The sequence below is a fragment of the Sturnira hondurensis genome, unplaced genomic scaffold (assembly GCF_014824575.4).
Source record: "Sturnira hondurensis isolate 20B ecotype Veracruz unplaced genomic scaffold, ASM1482457v3 Scaffold0006213, whole genome shotgun sequence".
In the NCBI taxonomy this organism is placed as follows: domain Eukaryota; kingdom Metazoa; phylum Chordata; class Mammalia; order Chiroptera; family Phyllostomidae; genus Sturnira; species Sturnira hondurensis.
In genome coordinates, this window is record NW_028078844.1 from 3,168,175 (window position 1) to 3,191,398 (window position 23,224).

General features: G+C 37.4%; 1 protein-coding gene across 4 annotated transcripts in view; it reads right to left on the bottom strand.

Annotated features, from left to right (window-relative positions):
- Positions 1-288: 288 nt before the first annotated feature.
- The window catches only part of ELMOD1 (ELMO domain containing 1), an 87,814-nt gene continuing 64,878 nt past the window's right edge, over positions 289-23,224 (bottom strand). For 2 of the 4 annotated variants that reach the window (XM_037047723.1, XM_037047722.1), the window contains exons 8-12: positions 20,382-20,515; positions 17,316-17,384; positions 13,550-13,600; positions 11,914-12,047; positions 289-1,689 (exon numbers count right to left, since the gene is read on the bottom strand). In XM_037047723.1, coding sequence (XP_036903618.1) covers positions 1,517-1,689; positions 11,914-12,047; positions 13,550-13,600; positions 17,316-17,384; positions 20,382-20,515 — 561 coding nt within the window. In that variant the 3' untranslated portion in view covers positions 289-1,516. The remainder of the gene's footprint in view (positions 1,690-11,913; positions 12,048-13,549; positions 13,601-17,315; positions 17,385-20,381; positions 20,516-23,224) is intronic. The other 2 variants (XM_037047719.1, XM_037047720.1) reach the window with 1 other exon arrangement.

Here is a 23,224-nt window from a genome sequence, read left to right on the forward strand (position 1 = left end):
CAGGCAGAGTGTTTTCTTTGTCAGTTGTCTAGCAGCAGACAAACCAGTCTTTACAGGAAGCTACAAAGAAAAAGGTGGGTATTACTCTTTCGTTAAAGCAGCACCAGGCCTCAAGATCAGTTAAATAAAAGAAGTTTCTCAGACACGGCACAATCTAATTTATTCCTGATTGCTCTGAATGATGACACGATTTATATTCAGCCTTAGGTTGTCTGTCTTTGATAGTCTACCCACTCACATATTTGCATATTCAGAAGCTCTATTAACACTAAGATATTAAAATGAAATCCACTGCACATTAAGGGTAGAATGACATGTAATTTATTCATATAACTGACAGGCAGTACTCAAATTCATTTAAATAAGCAAGTGATTACACAAATATCTAATAATACTAAAAGTGATAGAAGGTATAAAATACCATGGGTATGAAATGCCATGGTAAATACTATTCAACAGACTACAATCATAATTCCAAACAAATCATGGTTTTTTAAATGATTTTCAGCAGTTTTGGAATGGTTTGGTCCTTTCCCTCTTCCAAGCAATTTACTTCTTCTATCAATACAAGACAAGGTCATTATTTCCAAGAAATATTGCAGAATGACATAGCTTAGATTTCTCTCTTGCAATACATTTTCTTACAAATTGTTTTTTTTTATTGCCTCTTGACAGAGAAAACAAACCAGTCAGCACTCAAGTTCCCCAAGCAAAGCTGCTTGGATCAGAACAGTGCCAGGGTGTAACTGTGTCAGCAAGAGGCAGGCAGTGAAAGTCCTTTTGCGGCTTTTGAAGTACGTATGCACACTTCTTTTCGGAGGCTTTAAACATCATAGGCATATTTAGGCATCCAAGCCTGTGAAATTACGGGAAAAAATAATTTGATGTCTAAATGACTATGACAGACTTGGGGGTAAGGTACAATATAATTCAAACAAACAAAAGGACATGTATCTAAATTTGCTCCTTATAAGCCTCGTTACATTTCCGTGAGGTGCAGCTATGTTTGCAGGAACGGTTTGGCTTATCATGTGTCTGTCTGTCTGTATTATTTTAAGTCTTACACATTATTGGAATGAGTCCCAAGCACGAACCTGGCTTGAAAAGCTAGCAGCAGTGGTCATGAAACATGTCAATAAATTAAAAGGCTTCCACAGAATAAAATTCAGATAAATCTCTTACATACAAAATACAGCTACAGAAATACAGTTCTTCAATGCTGAATTATGAGAGGGAGGAAAACAACCTAAAAAAATAGAAAACTCTCTCCACACCTGGTGTCGAGGCAGGATGGAACACTGCATAATGCCACAACGTGGGCAGTCACCGGCTGACGGGTATTCAGAAAGAGTAACATCTGGGGATCTGGTAAGTATGACTGAAAGATGAAAATACTGTACCAAAAGGCATGCATACAATCACCGTGTGCATTCAGTGTGTGAGCTGGGACAAAGCAGAGGTCTAACACGACAATGAGGCAGTGTTCCGGGGTATCCATTAAAATCAGTGTGGGCGACTACATGTTGATTAAACCTTCTGAGGCAGCAAAGTGTGGGCATAACGCCATGTCTGGGTTCTGCAGCTGTTTTACGATCCTCTTGCGGAATTTCTCCCGCACGCGATTAAATTCCATTATGTCTATGGGGTCCTCTTCAATCCAGAACTTATGAAACTCGTGCATCAAATAGCCTGGTAGAGATAAAACAGTGGTAAGAATGCAGGAGGAAAAAAAATTTTTAATCACATTCAAAATCACCTTGAATGGAGATTCACCAATGGTGATTCTTCTCACCTCAAAGAGAGGTGAGACCAAATAACACCCATATGGAGCTCAAAGGAGTGATCAGAGTATTTAAATAAAAGCATTTCACTCAAATACTACTGTCAAAATTTTTTCTTTGAAACCAGGGCAGTAGGAGCTACTAATTTGCAAGATTTTTGCAATTAGTCCTGGAATTATTCTCACTCCTTTGAAGCAGGAATACAAATCCATTCCGCGTGTCTTGAATATGAATCACATCTGGCACATATTCTGAAAGGCTGACAGCAATCACTTCATCCTTCCCTTTTGATTACATTAACATAATGGTCTAATTTTTCAAAATTACTCCACTCAGCCTTTTTTCTCTTGATATTTGACTTAAGTTTAAAATTACTCTCACAAATTAAACAAATACATTCTGACAATCTATTATGAGAAAATAAAAATTGTAAGTCAACTCTAAACAACACAGACTGGTCACTAAATTACATGAAATTGTTAATAAGACTTCCTTGCTCAGAAGCATAATTTCATATTCAAATACTTCTATGTTACTTCTAAATGTTATCTATGAATGATCTGCGTTGGGAAATTTAGGAATAAATGTTAAATGTTTTATATGAGAATCTATTCATTGTGCTGTTTCTCCACTGTGTTCTCTCCCTCTGCCCCATTCAGGATGGATACGTGAACAGCTTTTTAAAAAGACAGTAAGAAATATCTGTATGTAGTAAACCTATTGCACGGTCAAATGTCTCTATGTATTACAAAAACTATCTGAGGAAATAACCCTAGTTAAAAAAAGAAAACCCAACATCACACAAGCTTTTCTTTGTGCTAATATTAGAAGGCAGTAGAACATAGGAGCAAGGATTCTGGAACCAGAAACCTGGTTTGAATCCTAGCTTTTTCACCTCCGTGAGAAAGGAGTGGGCAGCAGAGATGACAGGGGGCATGGGAAGAGAATTTTGGAACAAACATACTTGAACAACAATAACAAATAATAATAAAATTAAATACATTTTGTTTTTCTGGTAACTACTTACAAGAAAACCTTTAACAGTTTCATAAGCAAAATTTTAAAAATCTTTCTTCATATCTTACTATAATATAAAATTAGAATTGGCCTTTGCTCCCATTTATCCCAATACACACTGCCAGATGTTGGTCCACTTTCACAAACTCACCCGATTACTCATTCATTACACTGTCAGATGTTTTCATATGTCTTTAAGCATATGGTCTCTCCACAACTATAGGAGGTAGGGCACTAAGGAGAGAATGAATTTACATTGCTTTTTGTTTTTTTTTTATTTTTATTTTTTAGATTTTATTTATTTATCTTTAGAGAGGAAGGGAAGGAAAGAAGTATTAATGTATGGTTGCCTCTCGTGAGTTCCCTGCTGGGAACTGGCCTGCAACCCAGGCATGTGCCCTGACTGGGAATCGAACCACAATCGTGTGGTTTGCAGGCCCAAGCTCAATCCACTGAGCTACACCAGCCAGGCTTTTGGGGGGTTTTGACTGCTCCATTTCTTTTTTTTTAAAAGATTTTATTTATTTATTTTTAGAGGGGAAGGGAAGGAGAGAGGGAGAGAAATATCAATGTATGGTTGCCTCTCATGTGTCCCCCTGCTGGGAACCGGCCTGCAACCCAGGCATGTGCCCTGACTGGGGATCGAACCGTGATACTCTGGTTCGCAGGCCCGTGCTTAATCCACTGAGCTAAACCAGCCAGGGCTTGACTGCTCCATTTCTTTTAGGATTGGACTGTCTTTGGCCCCTCTGCACATATTACTATGTTATGTTAATTAGTGTTAATTTAACATAACCATCTCTGACAACACTCATCCAAACGCCTCTGGGCTGCACAAGATGCTGTCATGAGAACCTGATGCCATCTGAGGAGACCCAGATCAGAGATGTCCTGAGGTGACCCCAAGACCTCTCCCGTCCATCCACCTCTCCTTCACCCGGTGCTTGGATTCACTGAGGTATCATCCAGCCTTGAACTCTTCTGGTGGCAACACTGACAGCAGTCTGTTCCACAGATGGAGAACCTGACTCTGTTTTTCTTTTTCCCAATGGATTTGAGAAATTTGTTTTCCGGAAAAAAGTTCAGATGAGAGTAAAGTTATTTGAAACCTACCAGTTCCATCTAGGTGTATTATCTCTCTCTGTGGGCCCTAAACAGGACCTCTGGGATGGATGTTTCTCTCGCTCTCTTTTTTCTTTCAAATTTATTAGGGTGACATTGGTTAATAAAATTACATAGGTTTCAGGTGTATAATTCTATAATACACCATCTGTATACTGTACTGTGTGTTCACCACCCCAAGTCAAGTCTCCTTCCGTCACCATTTATCCCCTCTATACCCTCTTCTACCTCTCCCCAACCCCCTTTCCCTCTGGTAATCACCATACTGTTGTCTGAGTTTTTTCTTAATCTCTTCACCTTTTTCACCCAGCCTCCCAATGCCTCCTGCCCTCTGACAGCTGTCAGTCTGTTCTCTATGCATCTGTTTCTATTTTGTTAGTTTATTTTGTTCATTAGATTCCACATATGAGTGAAATCATATAGTACTTGTCTTTCTCTGACTGGCTTATTTCACTTAGCATAATGTTCTCCGGGTCCATCCATGCTGTTGGAAAGGGTGAGATTTCCTTCTTTTTTAAGGCTGAGTGGTATTCTAAGAACTTGATTCTTTAAAGGCTCTTCTCATGGAGCCAAACTATGTTGCCTGTGTATATCTTGGAACAAATCCCATGAGTCTCCAATTCAAGTATTTGAAGTGCCCTTTATACCCTCTGCTTACTTCTTTTCCAGGTTAAGCATCCTTATTTCTCCTTACCATTTCTCACATGCTACAAGTTGGTGTCTGTTTACCATGGTGGTTGTTTCTGTGTACACCAACAAAAACTTGTTTCCTCTAATTTCAGTATCTTATTTGTCCCAAACAATGCAATCATTCATCCATCTCAGGGACTGGGTGAGTTCTTAAAGATATCCCAAGAATGGTATGAGGGTCCCTTTTAAAAATCTAGACCCTCCCGGATTCAACCAGACATCACAGTTCAGTAAGATGAGTCTCATTCATGTCACTCAAGTGTGAGAACCACTGGTCTAAAAAACACCCTTTTTCACAGTTCCCTTGGCTTTTTAAATAAATAAAATTTTTATGTTTCTAAATGAAATCTGTGATCATTTATAATTTCTTCTTTCCTTGCTATATAAAATAAACACATAATTTTCCTGACTTGACCTCTGAGCGCAAATAAAGACATCTGTGTTGTATATAGAGTCAGGTTTCCAGTATCATGAATTAAAATCATCCATGATGAATTGAAGGCATTTCATTAGCCCTGACTGGTGTGGCTCAGTGGACTGAGCATCAGCCTGTGGACCAAAGGATTGCTTGTTCGATTCCCAGTCACATCACATGCCTGGGTTGCAGGCCAGGTCCCCGGTAGGGGATGCTTGAGATGCAACCACACATTGATGTTTCTCTCCCTCTCCTTCTCCCTCCCTTCCTCCCTCTCTCTAAAAACAAGGTATTTCACTAGTATCTCATGAGTTCTATTCTTATTGACAATAATAAACAAGCACTGTGCAAAGTTATCTTTTAATGAAGGGTTCCGTTTTTCACAACGTACATACAAATTTCTATTCTTCCACAATGTGCAGGTAAACTGGCAACTCACTCTAAACATGATCTAGTGTAGCACAGAGTTTTAGAAGAATGTAGATCCATCTGGTTTCCCTGTTTTCCTACCTTACATGCAAAAATACACATACAGGAAAACCACTTGAAAAGGTTTAAAGACAGATGAGGGTAAGAGTAGAGGTGAGGGTGGTTAATAATCTGACTCCATTCTCAGGCTCCTTCCCCTCAGGCTACACAAGTCAAGCTGTAGGGCTTACAGACGGATTTCCTGGGACTCTGACCCATCAGGAAAATAATTAGAGACTGTATAACATGATTTTAATCAAATGCAGAAATCGTGGTATGGCTTCCAAGGTACATATTATAATCATAAACCTCCACTCATTTATATAATATTACAGACTGTTCATTAATCTGTTTGGTCATTTGGTCATTTGGCCCATCTTTCAATGAACAAATATTTAAAGATACAAGAACAAGATAGGATTTTTATGCTCCTCAATTCTTGGTCTTTCAGAGAGAGGGAGCCAGGTAGACAATTCCAGATCATTACTGATTAGTGAAGGAAGCTAACAAAATAGTGTGGAATGTAGAGGGAGGAAACAGGCCAGGCTGTTGTTTGTAGTCTCTTACTTAATTCTCTAAACAGTTTTATGGAGTGGGTAATGCTGATATATCTTCATTTTATAGATAATGATGCTTGCCTTAAAAACTACTTGGATGGGGCACAATGAAACGGTTATAGTTGGAGGCTGGGAGCCAGGACCTGACATCAGCTGGCTTTCCAGTTTATTCTCTTCCTCTGGTTCTCATTCCTACTGAATAGTTCCTTCTTTTGAAGGTCAAAGAAAAAGAATTCTTTTTCCTCTTCTGGCCATTATACTTTCCTTCTGCTCATTACACCTAACTTATTTCGTGTCAGTGAAGCTGTGTGTTCAGTGGGGCTTTAGATTAAATGCAGTCTTACAGAGCACTGCCTTGGCAGTGCAGTGTTCGATGAGTAACTGTAAAGACAGACAGAGCTATTATCTTCTTACATTCTTTCACCTGGACAAAATACCTGTTCTGAATACTAATCTGGCCTTCTAATCCAAGCCTGCAGCGTATTTGTCATTGCTTGAATGTGTCTTGGTTTTGCTTCCCTGCATTCAGTTAGTAGACAGCAGAGACATTAGCAAGGACACAGGTAATTGCAAGCACATCACAGAAGAAACAGGCAGAACTGATCATGTCTGAAGGAGAAACAATGAATTCAAAGCCCTGCCTTTTCCCACTACAAAGGTCTGAGTACCTCTGCCTACATCTCAATCTATTGGGGGATTTCTGCTCTTTCTAAAATCTGGTGAAGGCCTTGGGAAAAGTAATTTAATTCTGTCCATTTCATATTCTTCAAAGAGACTCTCCCAGAAACTTCTGACCTGCTAAGATCTAGATTTATTATTCTCAGACTATTGCATAGATTTCATCTTGAGCTTTCTCTTCACCTTCACCCTGAAGATTCTCTTCACTTCTCTTCGATGACATTTTATGCTTTCTGGATCTAATACATTTCTCTTAGGTTTACACTTTTGCTTTGTGGAAACATATTTTAGGACCTTCCTGATCAAGTTACAAGAGGGTAAAATGTTTTAAGACCTTGCATTAAAAATATGTCTTCATTATACTCCTATACTTAATTGGTATAGGAGTACACATATACTGGGTATACTGGTAAGTTAGACTGGGTATGGAATCCTAAATTGGAAATCATATTCCTTTAGGGTTTAAAAAACAGTCTCTTAAATATTTGAAGAAATTGTTTATTTCACTGTCTTATAGAATACAATGTGGCTGTTAGAAAGTCCAATGTCGTCTTGATTCTCAATTCTTTATATAGTAGTTTTGAAGATTTTTAAAATAATCTTTTTCCAGTGTCATAATTTTACAATGATATTGATCTTGGTGTGATATTTTAATCTATTATGTTGCTGCTTATTAGTTTAAATATAAAGGGTCATCCTTTACTTCTGAAAATTTTCTTTATTTCTTTGATTCCTACACTTTAGCTCCACTCCTCTTTTTCTGGCACCTCTATTATTCAGCTATAAGGCTTCTTAGACAGGTCCTTAAATTTTTCAACCCTTTTTTTCTATTTTTAAAGACATTATTTACTTATTTTTAGGCAGAGGGGAACAGAGGGACTGAGACAGGGGGAGAAACATCGATGTCTGGTTGCCTCTTGAAAGGCCCTCAACTGGAGACCGGGCCCCCAACCCAGGCATGTGTCCTGAGTGGGAGTTGAACTGGCAACCCACTGGTTTGCAGGCTGGTGCTCGACTGAGCCACACCAGCTAGGGCTCAACCTTTATCTTTTACTTTTTCATCTATACTGTTCTATTACATTCTAGGAATATTTTCAAATCCTTCCTGATGATTTCATTTCTGATATGTGAGTTTTCATTTTTAAAATTATTTATTTTTAATGATATTTTATTAATTATGCTATTATAGTTGTCCTGATTTCTCTGCCTTCGCACCCTCCCCCCAGCATGCCCTACACTCAGGCAATCCCCCCACCATTGTTCATGGCCATGGGTTATGTGTATAAGTTCTTTGGCTGCTCCATTTCCTATACTGTGCTTTACATCCCCATGGCACTTCTGTAACCACCTATTTGTACTTCTTAATCCTCTCACCTCTTCACCCATTTCACCACACACCCCTCCCATTTGGCAACCATTAAAACACTCACTGTATGCATGACTCTGACTCTGTTCTTGTTTGCTTAGTTTGTTTTTTTAGATTCAATTGTTGATAGACATGCATTTATTGGCATTTTATTGTTCATATTTTGATCTTTTTAAGTAAGTCCCTTTAACATTATATATAATAATGGTGAAGATGAACTCCTTTAATTTTTTCTTCTCTGGGAAGCTTTTTAATCTGCCTTTTGACTCTAAATGATAGCTTTCTCTAAATGTAAGTCCCTTTAACATTATATATAATAATGGTGAAGATGAACTCCTTTAATTTTTTCTTCTCTGGGAAGCTTTTTAATCTGCCTTTTGACTCTAAATGATAGCTTTGCTGGGTAGAGTAATCTTGGCTATAGATCCCTGCCTTTCATGACTTTGAATATTTCTTGCCAATCTCTTCTAGCCTGCGGTTTGAGAAATCAGCTGACAGTCTTATGAGAACTCCCTGTAGGTGACTAACTACTTTTCTGTTGCTGCTTTTAAGATTCTCTCTTCATCTCTACCTTTGGCATTTTAATTATGATGTGTCTTGGAGTTGGCCTCTTTACATCCATCTTGTTTGTAATTCTGTGCTTCCTGAACTTGCACTATCTATTTCCTTCACCAAATTAGGGAAGTTTTCTTCATTATTTTTAAAATGGATTTACAATTTTTTGCTCTTTCTTTTCTCCTTCTGGCACCCCTATGACGTAAATGTTATAAGGCCTGAAGTTTTCCCAAAGGCTGTTTATTCTAACCTCATTTTTTGAATTTTTTTTCTTGTTCTGATTGGTTGCTTTTAGCTTCCTTATGTTCCATGTCATTGATTTGATTCTTGGCTTCATCCACTCTATTGTTGTCTGCCTGTAAATTGTTCTTTATTTCAATTAATGTATCCTTTGTTTCTGACTGGATCTATTCAATGCTCTTGAATTCCTCATTAAGTTCCTCGAGCATCCTTATAACCAGTGTTTTGAATGCTGCATCTGATAGATTTTTTATTTTCATCCTGTTTAGTTCTTTTTCTGGAATTTTGATTTATTCTTTCATTTGGGCCATGTGTCTTTGTCTCCTTGTTTTGGCAGCCTCCCTGTGTTAGTTTCTATGTATTAGGTAGAGCTGCTTTGACTCTGTGTGTTGGTAGTGTGGCCTAATGTAGTAGGTGACTGTAGGGTCCAGTGGCACAGCCTCCCGTATCACCTAAGCTGGGTACTCAATGTGTGCCCTTCTTGTGGGCTGAGTACACCTTTCTCTTGTAGTTGAGCCTTGACTGCTGTTAATAGGTCAATGGGATGGATTTCCCCAGGCCAGTAAGCTGCAAGGATTGGCTGTGACCACTGGCCATCAACCTCTGCCCTCCATGGAGGATCAGCTATGTGGGAGCAGGGTGGTAGTGCTCTGACATGGTTGGTAGCTGCCACTGGATGGGAAGGCTCTGGGATTTTCTGGGTGGTACATGGCAAGGTCAATCCTACCTATGTTCTTCCCAGGGCCACCCTGCCTGAGCTATAAAGCAATCTGAAAAGGCTGTCTAGTCTTGGAGATTTCCAGGTGAAGCCAAGCTGTGAAATCTAGGCTGGTTGCTGCTGGTGCTATGCCTGGGACTCACTGAGGCCAGCGGTTGCTTGTTTGTGAGGATTTAGGAAGCTGTGGAGCATGAACCAAGACCAGCCTATTTGTATGGATTAGCAGCTTGGCTGGGCTGGTAAATTGGGTGGGGCTGAGTCTCTGGGGATCTTGAAGGTATGCCAAACAGTGTTAGCCAGGTTGATAGAATTTCATGTATGACACCAGCTTGCCGGCTCTGTGGCTCTGTAGGGTGAGGGTTCAGAAAAGGGACAATGGTTTATGCTTGCCTTGATGGCAGACACGTGAGTTTCTCCCTGTATATTACTGGTGACTTTCAAGCTGCTACCCTGGTGCTAGAGCTCAGAGGAAGTGAGTCTGAATAGGGGAGTCCTTATGTGGGTTCTTTAAGGGGAACTGCTTGGAGTTTCAGAAGTTTTTTCCACCAACTCAAGTTGTGGGGACTTATCTTCCTGGCATTTGATCCCTAAGATGGGGAGCCTGGTATGGTGCTGGGACTCCCTGCTCCTGAGATATCACTCCTGAATTTTCATCTACCACATGTGGGTATGGGACCAACCTGTTCCCCACCTCCACCTGTCCTACCAGTCTGGGTGAATGTGGTTTCTTTAATTCTGTAGTTATCAAACTTCCATTGAACTCGATTTCTGACAGTTCTGAGTGATGGCTGTTCTACACTTTAGTTCATTTTGATGTAGTTGTGTGAGGAGGTGAGCCAAGTCTGCTTACATCACCATCTTGACCAGCAGTCTCATGATTTTTAATTTCTAAGTGTGTCTTTTTTTCTTGGAATGTTCTTTCTATAGTATCTTGTTCTTGTTTCATAGTTACAATGTCTTATCACTTTGGAGATATTAATGATACAGATTTTTGCCTTTTTTTCTCCATGTATATTTTCTATTTCCTTCTAGTGGCTTTATTCCTGCTTGTTTTGTGCTCTCTTTCATGCTTGAAGTTTTCCTTACCATTCCTGTTTTCAAGTGCTGCTTAAGAAATTATTTCAAAATCCAATGTTTTAAAACAGCCATTTTAACATACTCATGAATTCAGTGGGTTAGGAATTCAGGAAGAGCATCAGAGGGGATCTTCCACAATGTCTGGAGACTCAGCTGGGGAGGCCTGAAGGTTGAGGTGACTTAACAACAAGATGGCAAGAACTATTTCGAGACATCTTTACTCACATGTCCCGTGGTAGATGCTGGGTATCAGTTGGGACCTCATCTGATGCTGTCAGTCAGATCACCTACATAGATTGCTCCACGCGTTGTGCCCTGGACTTCCTCACAAGAGGAATCAGATCCCTCTTACAGTGGCTCATGCCTCCATGCCTCCAAACGCAGCCCAGTCCCAGAGAACTGGGCAGAAGTCTTTTCTGATCCAGTCTCAGTTCTTCTATACGCTATTGGTTAACCAAGCAGTCAGCCCAGCACCAAGTAGTGAGAGGGACAAATAAACCTTACTTCTTAGTGGGAGGAGTGTTAAAGAAATTGAAGATATATGTTTAACCATCACACTCAAGCATCTGATAATCTCTGGCTGTCTATAAATATTTTTGACTGAATAAAAAGCTGGTCAGACTAGGAGCTGACTGGGAAGCTCTCGGCACACAGGTAAGGCTTGGCGACCACAAGCATGACTGTAGAGTGATACTGCTGGACAGTTTTACTGGGGAGACCCAGATCAGTATCACCCACTAAACCAATACTTCCTCTTTCTAATATTCACTGAACACTAACTATGGGGCTAGCTAAGGAAAATATTTCATCGATCATCTCATTTTATCCTCATAGCAGGTATATAAGGAAAAAACTCATTTTATAGATGAGATAACTGAGGCTCAGAGAGGTCAGTAAACATAGACCTAGGAGTCAACTCAATTTGTTGTCAAAGTCTGTACTTGAGTGCGAGGCCATGCTGGATCAAGGGGAGACACCCATAACGTCTCTAAGTCTAACCAGAAATAAATACATTGGGTATCATTCAAGGGCTGGGAAAGATGATAGATCCACAATGCCTGAAAGTATAAGTGTAGGCTTTCAAAGGAGAAAAACAACAAAAAATCAAAACCATAGGAGCACATTTAAAGTCCCCAAAGCAACTAAATCACAAAGATTTCTTAGCTTCAACACTTATCTAGAGTGTTCCATAGAAAACTACATTGATAAGTAAGCAACAGGACACTTACAGAATGTTTGCTGGAAGTGAGACAGTGTTGGAGCTTCTGGGGCGATGTTATAGAAATGAGTTTTTAGAGCTCCGCTCACCAGTAGATTATATGTCAGATCAGTTATATTGATGCCCACGATCGCAAAGGAGTACCTGTAAAGGGTAAACCACAAAACCAATTTTGTGTCACATATGGGAAACAAGATTTAAAAATACCATAATCTGATTTTTAATTACTAGATTATTAGAGTGGCAGGTTTCCCTTCCCTCTCTACCTTATTGAAACCCTGAATTTTGGAATTTATCAGAAAGAGAATTTAGGGTTCATATACTTTGACTTAGTAATTCCATTTCCAAATATATAAGAGTAAAAATAAAAACCTGACAAAGCTTCATATGCAAGGATATTCATTACAGCAGTATTTATACTGGCAAAGACATAGAAACTATTCAAATATCCTAAAACAGCGGTTGGTGAAATAAATTATTGCAATCTCATGTAACATATTTAGCCAATAAAACTATATTCCTAAAGACTATTTAAACAAAATATAACACATTATGTATTGAAAAAAAGTTTTATTATATAAACACACAAATGTGCACAAAAAGTAGGCTAGAATGAAATGACACAAAATATTAATACATGTTAGAGTAACAAGGAGTGATTTTTTTGTTTACCTTCCTATATTTTCTAAATTATCTATAATAAATCATATACTACTTTTAGATTTTATTTAATTATTCTTACAGAGGGGGAAAGTGAGGGAGAAAGAGAGGGACAGAAACATCAGTGTGAGAGAGAAACATTGACTGGTTGCCTTTCATACACTCTCCAACCAGGAACTGAACCTGCAACTCAGGCATGTGCCCTGACTGGGAATCAAACCAATGACCTTCTGCTTTACAGGACAATGCCCACCCAACTGAGCCACACTGGTCAGGACATGAATCATATATTATTGTAAAAAGGAGGAAAAATATAAATAAGTATCTTAACGATCAAAGTATATTTTCTACTCCCTTTTTCTACATGTCTACTATGGTAGCACATTAAAAAAAAGATTTCTGTTCAAAATGTTTTAGATGAAATGGGTATTATAAAAAAAAAACAACATTTCTAGCTCTGGCTGGTGAGTGCCAGCCTGCAAACTAAAGGGTTACCTGCTCCATTCCCAGTCAGGGCAAGTGTCTGGGGTGTGGGCCAGGTCACCAGTAGGGGGTGCTCAAGAGGCAATTACACATTGATGTTTCCCTCCCTCCCTCCCTTCCCTCTCTAAAAATAAATAAATAAAATCTTTAAAAAATATAAAATTAAATAACATCTAAAGTAAATTTTTTATCTAATAGCCTGATAGTTGATAGAAATCCTTAAAAGAAAACAAATAAATTCTAAATGAGGACTTCTGAAAATGATTTCCATATGGTTATAATTTTCTAAATCTTGCAGTTGGTGACAGGCAAAGTAGTTATACTTAATCATACAAATACAAAGATATCCATAAACATAACAGATCCTTTTAAAAATGTAACTGGATTATATATTTTCATCAGGACAAGTGGAGTTTCATTTCTGTCATCTCTCACAGGGCTCTTGGGACATTTCTGTCCTGGTTCAGACTGACAGAGTCTTTATTATGAAATCCCACACTCACCCAATTGCTTTGTCCATCCTTTTCTGCTCCCATTCTGCTTTGCTGAATTTGCTGAATGAGTGAATAAATATTAAGAGTTAATCTCTAATTGGTACTTGTTCTTTTTAATATTCATGTTAAAACTGTTGAGTAAATGCAAGGATGTTTGTAACTCAGTTATTGAACCCAAACCAATGAAAATCTTATCAATTAAAAAGCTACAATACAATTTATATGGAGCTCAGAAATTGAATTATTTAAAGCCATGCTATTTATCGCCTATTCACTTTAATTTAGCAGTGGGAGTCAGCCCTAAAGACCAAACATTATGGTATTATTTTATACTATCATTACTTACCAAATGACATTGCTTCCATGAAACCTTTTCTGGTATCCCTCCCCTCCAACGAGGTGCCACCTCACTCTCCCCTGATTCCCCATGTTTGGTTTTATCTCATGGCATTTATCCTACTCACCACTATTTGTCTGGCACACAGTAGATGCCAAATAAATATTTACTGATAAATGAATAACTGAGTTAGTGAACAAAAGGAAAGGATGAAAGAAGAAAGGGAGGGAGGAAGGGATACTATATGGGTTTAAAACATTCTGTTTCAGTAAGTGCTGTGGTATTGCTTCTGGTTAAGGTAGGACAGTTACACCACAGCAGTTCCACTTTTATTACATTTTATAATTTGAGCTTCTGAATAAGCCTGTTTGAAGAAAGGGTTATATCACAGAAGCATTCTCAAAATAATGCCTTGCATTTCATTACTGCGTGTCCTTGTTCATCTCCCCCTCACCCCCCCTCTGTACTGCTAACGTCTTGTAAGCAGAAACCATGCTCCACTCTTCACTGTGGCCAATGGGGCCTTCATTCAGCATAACCAGACTAAAAAATGTGATTGTTACTTGAACTAAATAAAATTTAAAACTAGAGCATTTAGCTTCCATCCAAATAGGAATTTCCTATAGCACACTGCGTGTGCTATAGAAACATGCAAACACTGCATGAAAAAACAAACGTAATACACACAGCACAAGACCACAAAACACACACACAGTACAAAGCTTATATTTAACTATGTGTACTTTCTACTCTGTAAATGATTACCTTATAATTCAAAGTAACTGTCTTTAATTCATGTTAAAACATGCTGCCTCTTTTCAAAGTGTAACTGCTAACCAACAAACCAACTAACCAGCCAAAGAGGCATCAGGAAATTTTTACCTTAAAAGACTCATATTCAAATTAAAATGAGTTGTGTTTGAAACTTTGCATAAACTAATTTATAAGCACCTATTTTCTCTTCAACAAAGCTTTGTAAATAGATAATTTCTCCATATTTGCCAAATCTCTATATCTTCATTGAAAATAGAAGAAAAGGCCAAACGACCTCCAGTCATCTGATTATCAACACAATATCTTGGCCCCAAAAGAATGAATTCTTCTCTTCAGGAAACACACACATACAAACAAACAAAAAACCAAACAGTCGAAATTCTCCTTTTAAACTTGAACCTACTTTTATCCCTCAGGTTACTTCAGGACTCAATGGATGGATGTTCACAAAAACAATAATACATAATGCTTGCTAAAGGACAGACAGGAAAGAGTTTTCCTAGTATACATAGGCTTCTCCCTGTTGAACACCTGAAATATACAGGGCCTGACAGAACCTATGTTTATATCACAATCGGTCAATGTATACTTCTTGCAGGGGTTAGTGAAGTACAGTAACATTTTCAAATCACTCTGATTTGTATTCAGTGACATTTACTATCTAATTGAAGTGATCATTGCTTGAACTCCATCTAGTCAATTTTATTGTAGCTTGAGGGACAAAGCATGGTAGTTTTATCTACATGCCTTGTGTGCATGTGCACACACATGCAAATGCTAGTCTCTTCTTAAATAGGAGTAATCACACAAACCACCAAATCCTCTCTGATGGCTGACACAGGAGATGAAACTATAAAGCCTTTCTCAAGAATGGCTGATAGACAAAAATCAATCCCTCTCCAATGCTTAACCAAAAATATTTTAAGCTTATTGTTTCTTCCCAAGGACCATGGAGGAGTCATGACTCTTGGCTGATGCTCCTCCAGGAAATGCCACCTGATGGTGCACATACACCCTGAGGTCAGTTTGATCAGAGGGAGTTCAGAGTCTCTGCATTACAGAAACACGCAATGCAGAAAACCTCATTAAAAGTTAAAATAGCTCGATTTTAACCATGTAATATATCAAGAAAGAGCTAAGTGGTTTTAGTGTTTTTCCAAAGTAAATGAAAGATAAAAAAATAATTTAATCTTGTGAAAGATTATAAATATAAATTTGAGAAGTATAGTATAATTAAATGAACCTTAGTCAACAGAAGCTAGAATAAGTATAATAGTAAGGTGGGAGGGGGACCCCAAAGTCAATATGCTTCTGAATTTCTGAATAATAAAGCTTAGGACTTAGTTAGACAACATGAATACTAACAAGGAACTTGCCTCCTGAGGTGAAAAAAGTGATACAAAACCATGATCGCAAAATATCAGAACTCCTTATGAGAAGAATGAGTAAAGCATATATAACTATTTTATTTAATAATGAAATGAGAAATACATTAATAGAAGAGCAAATTTGTTCTCTGGGGAGAACATAATTCCCAAATAAAATGTCACTCTCTGGGGAGTAGATGGGGTCAGAGCATGTGTGGAGATGTGATCAGCCTTTAGATATGTTCAAAATGTTTCTCCAACCATGGTATAACCATGGTTGTAGAAAAGGTTTTTGACATTTTCTATCAGGTTGGTCTAATCTGGTTTTTCTCTCCCTAAAACAGAGCCCAAATATAAAAAAAACTACATTAAATTAAAAGATAGAAAAGACTTGCTTTGGAAAAATTTTCATGAATTTATATTTCTTTAAAAATTATTGTTTATACATATTTTGAAAGAGAATAAAAGCAACAAAGCACAAAACCAAAGAAAAAATACCTTATTTCCTCATTAGTGATATCCCTTCATGTAACCAGTTAAACAAAAAAATGTATAAAAGTAAATGAAAATGCAAATAATTTAGAATCTAGAATTTTATTTTTTAAAAAGCCTCAGCAACTCCAGACTTTTTCCGTGAGCACCTGACTTCATGACTTTCATGCTCCCATTCCACTCCCCCATCATGCTCTTTTGTCTCTGAACTTTTTCTTCAAGACTCTCCTCTCTCCTTCTTCTATGCTCACCTCCTTCATTAGTCTTCCTGGACACCAGTGATGTTATCAGTCCCTTTAAATATGTATCTAACTCTAACAGCTCCATTTTATATCTTCAATCCCATAAGTACATGAAGGGTTTTTTTGGTAGGTTATATCAGTTTAATTCACAAAGAACAGCATGTTTCAGGCCTACAATTTCATTTAATATCAACAAAAAAAATCTGTACAGAGAACCCAAAGGCAACCATACGGCATAATGTATAAATGTGCAAATACACTTTAAAAATGCAAGTCATTCCATAGTATTTGCAAGGCAGAACTTCATAGTAATTAAGGGAACCTATCTCATGCTAGCTAAATTAATAATCCTTTGCATATATAGCCAATGCAATTAAGTACCTGAAGTTTTAACCATCCTATTCTGAATTTGTCAGAGGGTTTGCTTGAAGGAGCTTTAAGCCTCACTTCTGGTGGGTTGACTTCTAAGAATTTCATCAGAATTTCAACAGACCCATGTAGAAGATGAAGTTAATTCTACCTCATTGACAAAGGGTAATCCACCTTTTATTTTCAAGAATTACCTGCATTTTGGATGAAGAGAGTCAGAGAGGACCTGCTGAGCAGCCATACTGTCCCTTTCTGCAAAATACCTGCAGTTGAAGGGAAAGGAAACACACATACATGTATTTTAATATGCATTGAATACACACACTGAATACACACGTTCTAATCCAGTTTGGGGCCATTTGGATTCAGAGATGGACACTAGCATAAGATTATCATGTGCCTCAGCTTCTCCAGAGAACAGCTCTCCCTAATAGAATTTTCCAAATATAATGACAGTATAATAGAGTAGTTGTAAAACTCAATATAGATTTAGGAATGATTCTAGTAGGTCTGAAATTTTAATTATGAACTTTGCCATTCTCCAGAAAGCCAAACATATTATTAAGAGGGGTCATCAATGAGGGGGCAGAAAGAGGCCCCTCAGAAGGCAGAAAAGACTGTATGAAGGGATCTGATGAGGGGCAGTGACAGCCAAGGGCACAGAAAAGAGACTAGAGGATAAAGGATGTGTTTCAAAGGCATTTTTCTTGGAGAGTATTCATGGGCTATTTGAATTGTGAAAACAATGGAAAACATAGAGCTCAGAGATGCTATAAATAAAATTTTATTCTAGGAAAAAGGGGGAAAATAAAGTTTTCTAGAAAATAAAACTATAGCATGTTATTTAATTTGATGTGAATATATTTTCTGCACAAATCTAAATAATAAAATAAGCTCTTGAATTTTGTCTCAGAAAATTTGAAACCAAAGTCAGCAAATTTAATTCACATTGTTGGGAACCGCCCTGCCTGGTTTCAGAAGCTGTAACCCCCATGGCTAAGGCTGAGTAAAAAGACCTGGGACCATAAGCCACTAAGGAGACAAAACTTATCCTCCTGGCAGGGGTGCAGCCTCTGCCCCCTTTACTTCATCTCAGTTGGCCCCAGGCAGATGACTGGTTAGCTAACGACAGATAAGATTCCTCAAGGCAGGGATGACCTAAGACAGGCATGGTCATGAAGGGGCCTCATGGAAGGACTTAGGGGACTATAGAAATGGGGTGATGGACCCTCACCCCTCAGCTTTGTCATAGCCTGACTCCTCTTTCTATCTGTAAAAAGTCTCCTAATCTCCTGGCTGCCCGAATCCCCCACCTGACTTAAGCCTGAAACAATGCCAGAGGTGGGTGTGGCCCTGTGCTGGAAAGGGCAGTTTCTGGGGCAATCAGACCTAAGACAAATGCATAAAATCCTGTGAAACCTGCTTTGCTAAGAATACCCTCAATTTAAATGATAAGGGTCCAAGCATAAAATGAGTTTATTTCCCAAAGTTTTATGGCCCTTTGGCATCACTCTATCTATCTGACCCTGACTCCAAATAAGCCCTCATAGTTCTTTGAATGTTATCTATTGTTTGATCATTACTGCCTGAAAACGATTGATGAGCTTTACATATATGCCCGGTATTCCTATGCAAATTAAACCCAATAAAAGCCCACTGAGGAACAGGATTGAATCTGACCCAGGCATTGAACCTGAAACATTATGGTGTATGGAATGATGGTCCAACCAACTGAGTTACATGGCCAGGGCACTAATAGTGTAGCATTTAAAGGATTTCATAAAATAACGAGTGATTATAAAACTTCTTAAATTTAATATAAAAGTAAAGATCTAGGGGGGAAATGGGGTGCCATAAAAATGAGTAAGACTTTTAATTTCTTTTAAAAAAATAACATCACTAGTATTGCTAATAGGGTGCGTCAAAGGATACATGAACCAACCTAAAAGGACTCCCTTTGGCTTGAAAAATAATGACCACAAATGACTCAATTTGAGCATGAAAAAATAATGAGCAAAATTAGTTGAATCATAATAAACATATAAGAACCAGAATTAAAAATAATATTTAAAACATAGAGAAATAAAGCCTTAAAAAGTTTTTCAATTACTAACATGGGAACTAGGACACCAAGTCCTCATGCTAAAAAATGGCAACTTATATAGTGAACATCTGTCCTGCCTATATTTTAGAGAAACCAAATAACTGTAGTTGATAAAGGAAACTGAATCTCCACAGAATTCCAGTCAACAACCATGGGAAGAAAAATGAATTAGAAAAAGTTTTTGCATAAATAAGTAATTGGTTCAGTGTTCAGTGAAGACCACTGAAGGAGGACATGATTAGACAAAGGGCTAATGGGGACTTTACAACGCAGCCCCCAGACTGCGATACCTCTGACCCATCTCAGCCTGGGAATGAGAATGGGAACAAGGCAGGCCTCTCACTGTGACGCCAACCTGATTCATGCCTTTCTGAATACCGACTATTTTCAGGACATATAAGGGATGGGCATAAATGAAAACAGACACATCTAGACCATGGGACATTTTACAAGACGACTGACTGGAAATCTTGAACAAGTTAACGACAGGGCAGAGGGGGCAGAAGAGAGGGCAGAGTTAGAGAAACTGCTTGAATTTAAAAAGTCCAAGAGACATAATAATAAGTAAAATGTGGAGATCTTGTTTAAAATTGGATTAGAACAAACCAGCTTTAAAAAGAGATTTTGGGAGAACTGGTCATTTGAATGTGGACTGAACAAAAAGGACACCAAGGAATGTTGTTAATTTTGTTAGGTGTGATGGCATTTGGGTCAATGTAAGGTAATATTGATGGTTTTTACAGCTTAAGAGTGAAATGTAAAACAGTATAAATTTTCATTAACATGCTTCTACCTTCCAAAAAACAAACATGACAAGTATTTCCAAACCTTGATAATTACTAAATCTGGGTGATTAGTAGAAGGGGAGTTCTTTAATAATCTTCTGGGTTTTTTGTAAATACTTACATTTTTTCACAATAAAAAATAAAATAAATAAATTTGAGATTTGCTTAAAAGAATCCATGAAGTTTTCCACATAAAAGTAAGATGGTAGTAGCTTTTTAAATTTTCTAAACCTGAGTTATCTCCCAGAGCACTTGGATGTTTTCTTGGAGTCTTTCTGGCAGTGGCTTTTGGACCTAATAATTCAATTTTGTCATTTCAGTACAAGGAGACAAGATCACTTTAATACCTACCCACTCTTCACTTTACTTACTGCAAATTGTACAGTCCCAGAAGTCCCATTCCTCGAAAATCTGTTTTGGGATCATCACCTTGGAAACCAATTTCACACCACTGCTTAGAAATCCGAGATTCCAGTGGAGTATTGGGCTTCAAGAATTTCCACAGCTGGAAACAAGAAAGAAAATTAGCTTGTTGGTATGCACGCATAAATATTCTTTTCCACTGGCTCAGATTTTGTAAACAACATTATTAGGAGGAACTTTGCAAAAGTTGAATACATGCAAACATATTACAATTAAAGATTTGATCATCTTTCAATTCCCTGTAACAGCAGTTCTCAAAGTATTGTCCGAACAGTCTTGGAGGGACACCACGACCTTTTCTCTGGGTGTGGGAGGTAAAATTTATTTGATAATAAAACTAACAGGTTTTTGTTTTTTCCTTCTCATCTTCTCAGGAACACACAGTGGGATTTTCCAGAGGCTTTATGACCTGTAACCATACCACCCCACTCACAGCAATGGGATGTGCACTTTATATTTTAGTGTTTTAAATATTTCTGTTTTAATTTCTAATCAGATATTTATCTACCACAGAAGCTGTTTGGAGACCTCTAAAATACATAAAAGAGTAAAGGGAAGGAGAGAAGAGGGAAAATTTTGAGGCCATGCATTATTCAAATCCTTAGAAAATGCTTATCTTACTTTATGGCAAAACTTTTAACAGCATTACTAACAAAAAGTTAGGGCTCATCTAGAATGAGGTGAGAATAAATGTCACATAGCTAAACAAAAGGTCAGGAATGTTCATGAATGACCTCAAAATATATTATTATCTTTAAGAGTTACCTAAAAATGTTTTAATTATAATCAATTTTATATTGATGGACAAGAATAAATTCAAAACACCATATTCTTCACTGCTTAAGAAATTGGCTCTATTTTTCTAAGTTTTCTACAGAAATATATGTTTAATAGATATCGTTACTTGAGAAAGTGAGACAATCACAGCTGTACAAATATGTAATGCTCTATTAGTTCTTTCTAATAAACAGAGATAAGCATGGAAGCAAATTTGCATTTAAGAATATTAATAATATTTTATATTTTCACTAGAAATAAAAATAAATGTAAAATTTCCTTATTACTATTTCAACATAATTTAACTTCCAAACTGCTTGTTCTGTGTCATGTAGATTTTAAAATTTAAGCACAATAGGAATACATAAACACCTTGTCTTACAGTGAACTGTCACATATCTGACACAGTACAAAACAATGTTCAATGACAGAAAATACTAACAAAAAATTAATCAAAGTTATTTTAGGTACTAATCCAAAATTATGTGTTATTCAAATGATACAATATTTTATCTTAGTAGCATAACCAGTAAATTCAATCTAAAGAGTGAGAGAAAAATTTCAGAGTAAATTATGTCATACTTGAAAGCAAAATACAAAACATGGGCACGAGAAATCTCTTTTTATATTATCCACATAAGAATTTGCCAGTGCTGTACATTCATCAAAACAGGAAATATTTCTGAGTTTGTCAGAAGAGTACTTAAAAAATTAGAAAAAAAGGTCTCTTATAAATGTTCCTTTAGGAACTAATTTGGTTAATGCCACAATGAAAAATTAAATAAAAAGAAATGTTTTTTGTATAAAGGACACATGGACAAAGCTAAAGCAGGGTAGGATCAAGGGTAGGAAGTGGGGGTGGCTGGGGTGGGGGGTAGTTGTGGGGGAAAATGCACACAACTGTACTTGAACAACAATAAATGAAAAAAGGAAACATTGTAAATCCCATCACATTCATGTGGATAATAATTTGAAGTAACCTCAGAGCCCTACATAATTAAATATAGCTGGTTTCATCAAGTGAATGAAATAAAAGAGCAAAAGTAAGCATTTTATTTCTACAGGTAATAAACCTCATTTGTTGGGGGAATACTTAGTTTGAGAGAGTGAAAGTTTAAATAATAAAATGCTTTTAAAAGAAATTTCATTTTAATAATTTCACATATTAAGACAGACTAGACTGATGGTTAAAAAGTGTCCTTTGTTAAATTCTCAATCTTAACTGCTTTAGTAATGGTACTTTCTTGGTAAATGGAAGTTGTTTATGCTAAAATACTCATATGAAGTGCTACCATGTATATATTTCCTGTAAGAATGCTTGAATTACTGGATTCTCTTCTGATGAACAGGCCAGTACCTGAAAAAATTAAGAGTAAGAGGCCACGTGCTCCTGAAGTGTAAGGTGATTTCTTACACGTTGGAAGTTGACTGGAAATCTGAACTTAAGTGGTGGGCCTCTGGCCAGGGCCTCAGAGGAGTTGGCCGTCTAAGACTGAAATGGGCGTGGAGTTATTACAAAGCCATCTGCCAAGTGCAGGAGATGAGAGTTACAAAGGGTGATTTTCTGGCAGATGACAGGCTACAGCGTGGAAGCAGCATGCTGAATCAGACTATTACCCATCCAAGGGCCCATGCTCTGTTTAATTTTGCTCTCTTTTGTGCTGAACCGTTCCTGCAAGCTTATTTGAACACTTCTGCCTTGTCTTGGGTCTGCCGCAGAACAGAAAGGGCAAGGCCATTCACCCATCCAGTCATTCAAAAGCAGCTTTTCACTGAAGTCTCCAGGAGACCATATCTTGCCAATAGGAGAGCAACTTTTAATTCTGGGTTATATTTTTCCTATTAAGCCATGAATCTCCATAAAATCTTTCTTTTATTATTAATTTCATTATAAACGTAATAAAAATGTCCATTTGAATAACTCATATGGATAGTGCTACATGAATATAAAGTGATTATTACTTAGTATCATTCCAGCCTATGTTTAAATAATCATAAAATCCAATTTCTTTTA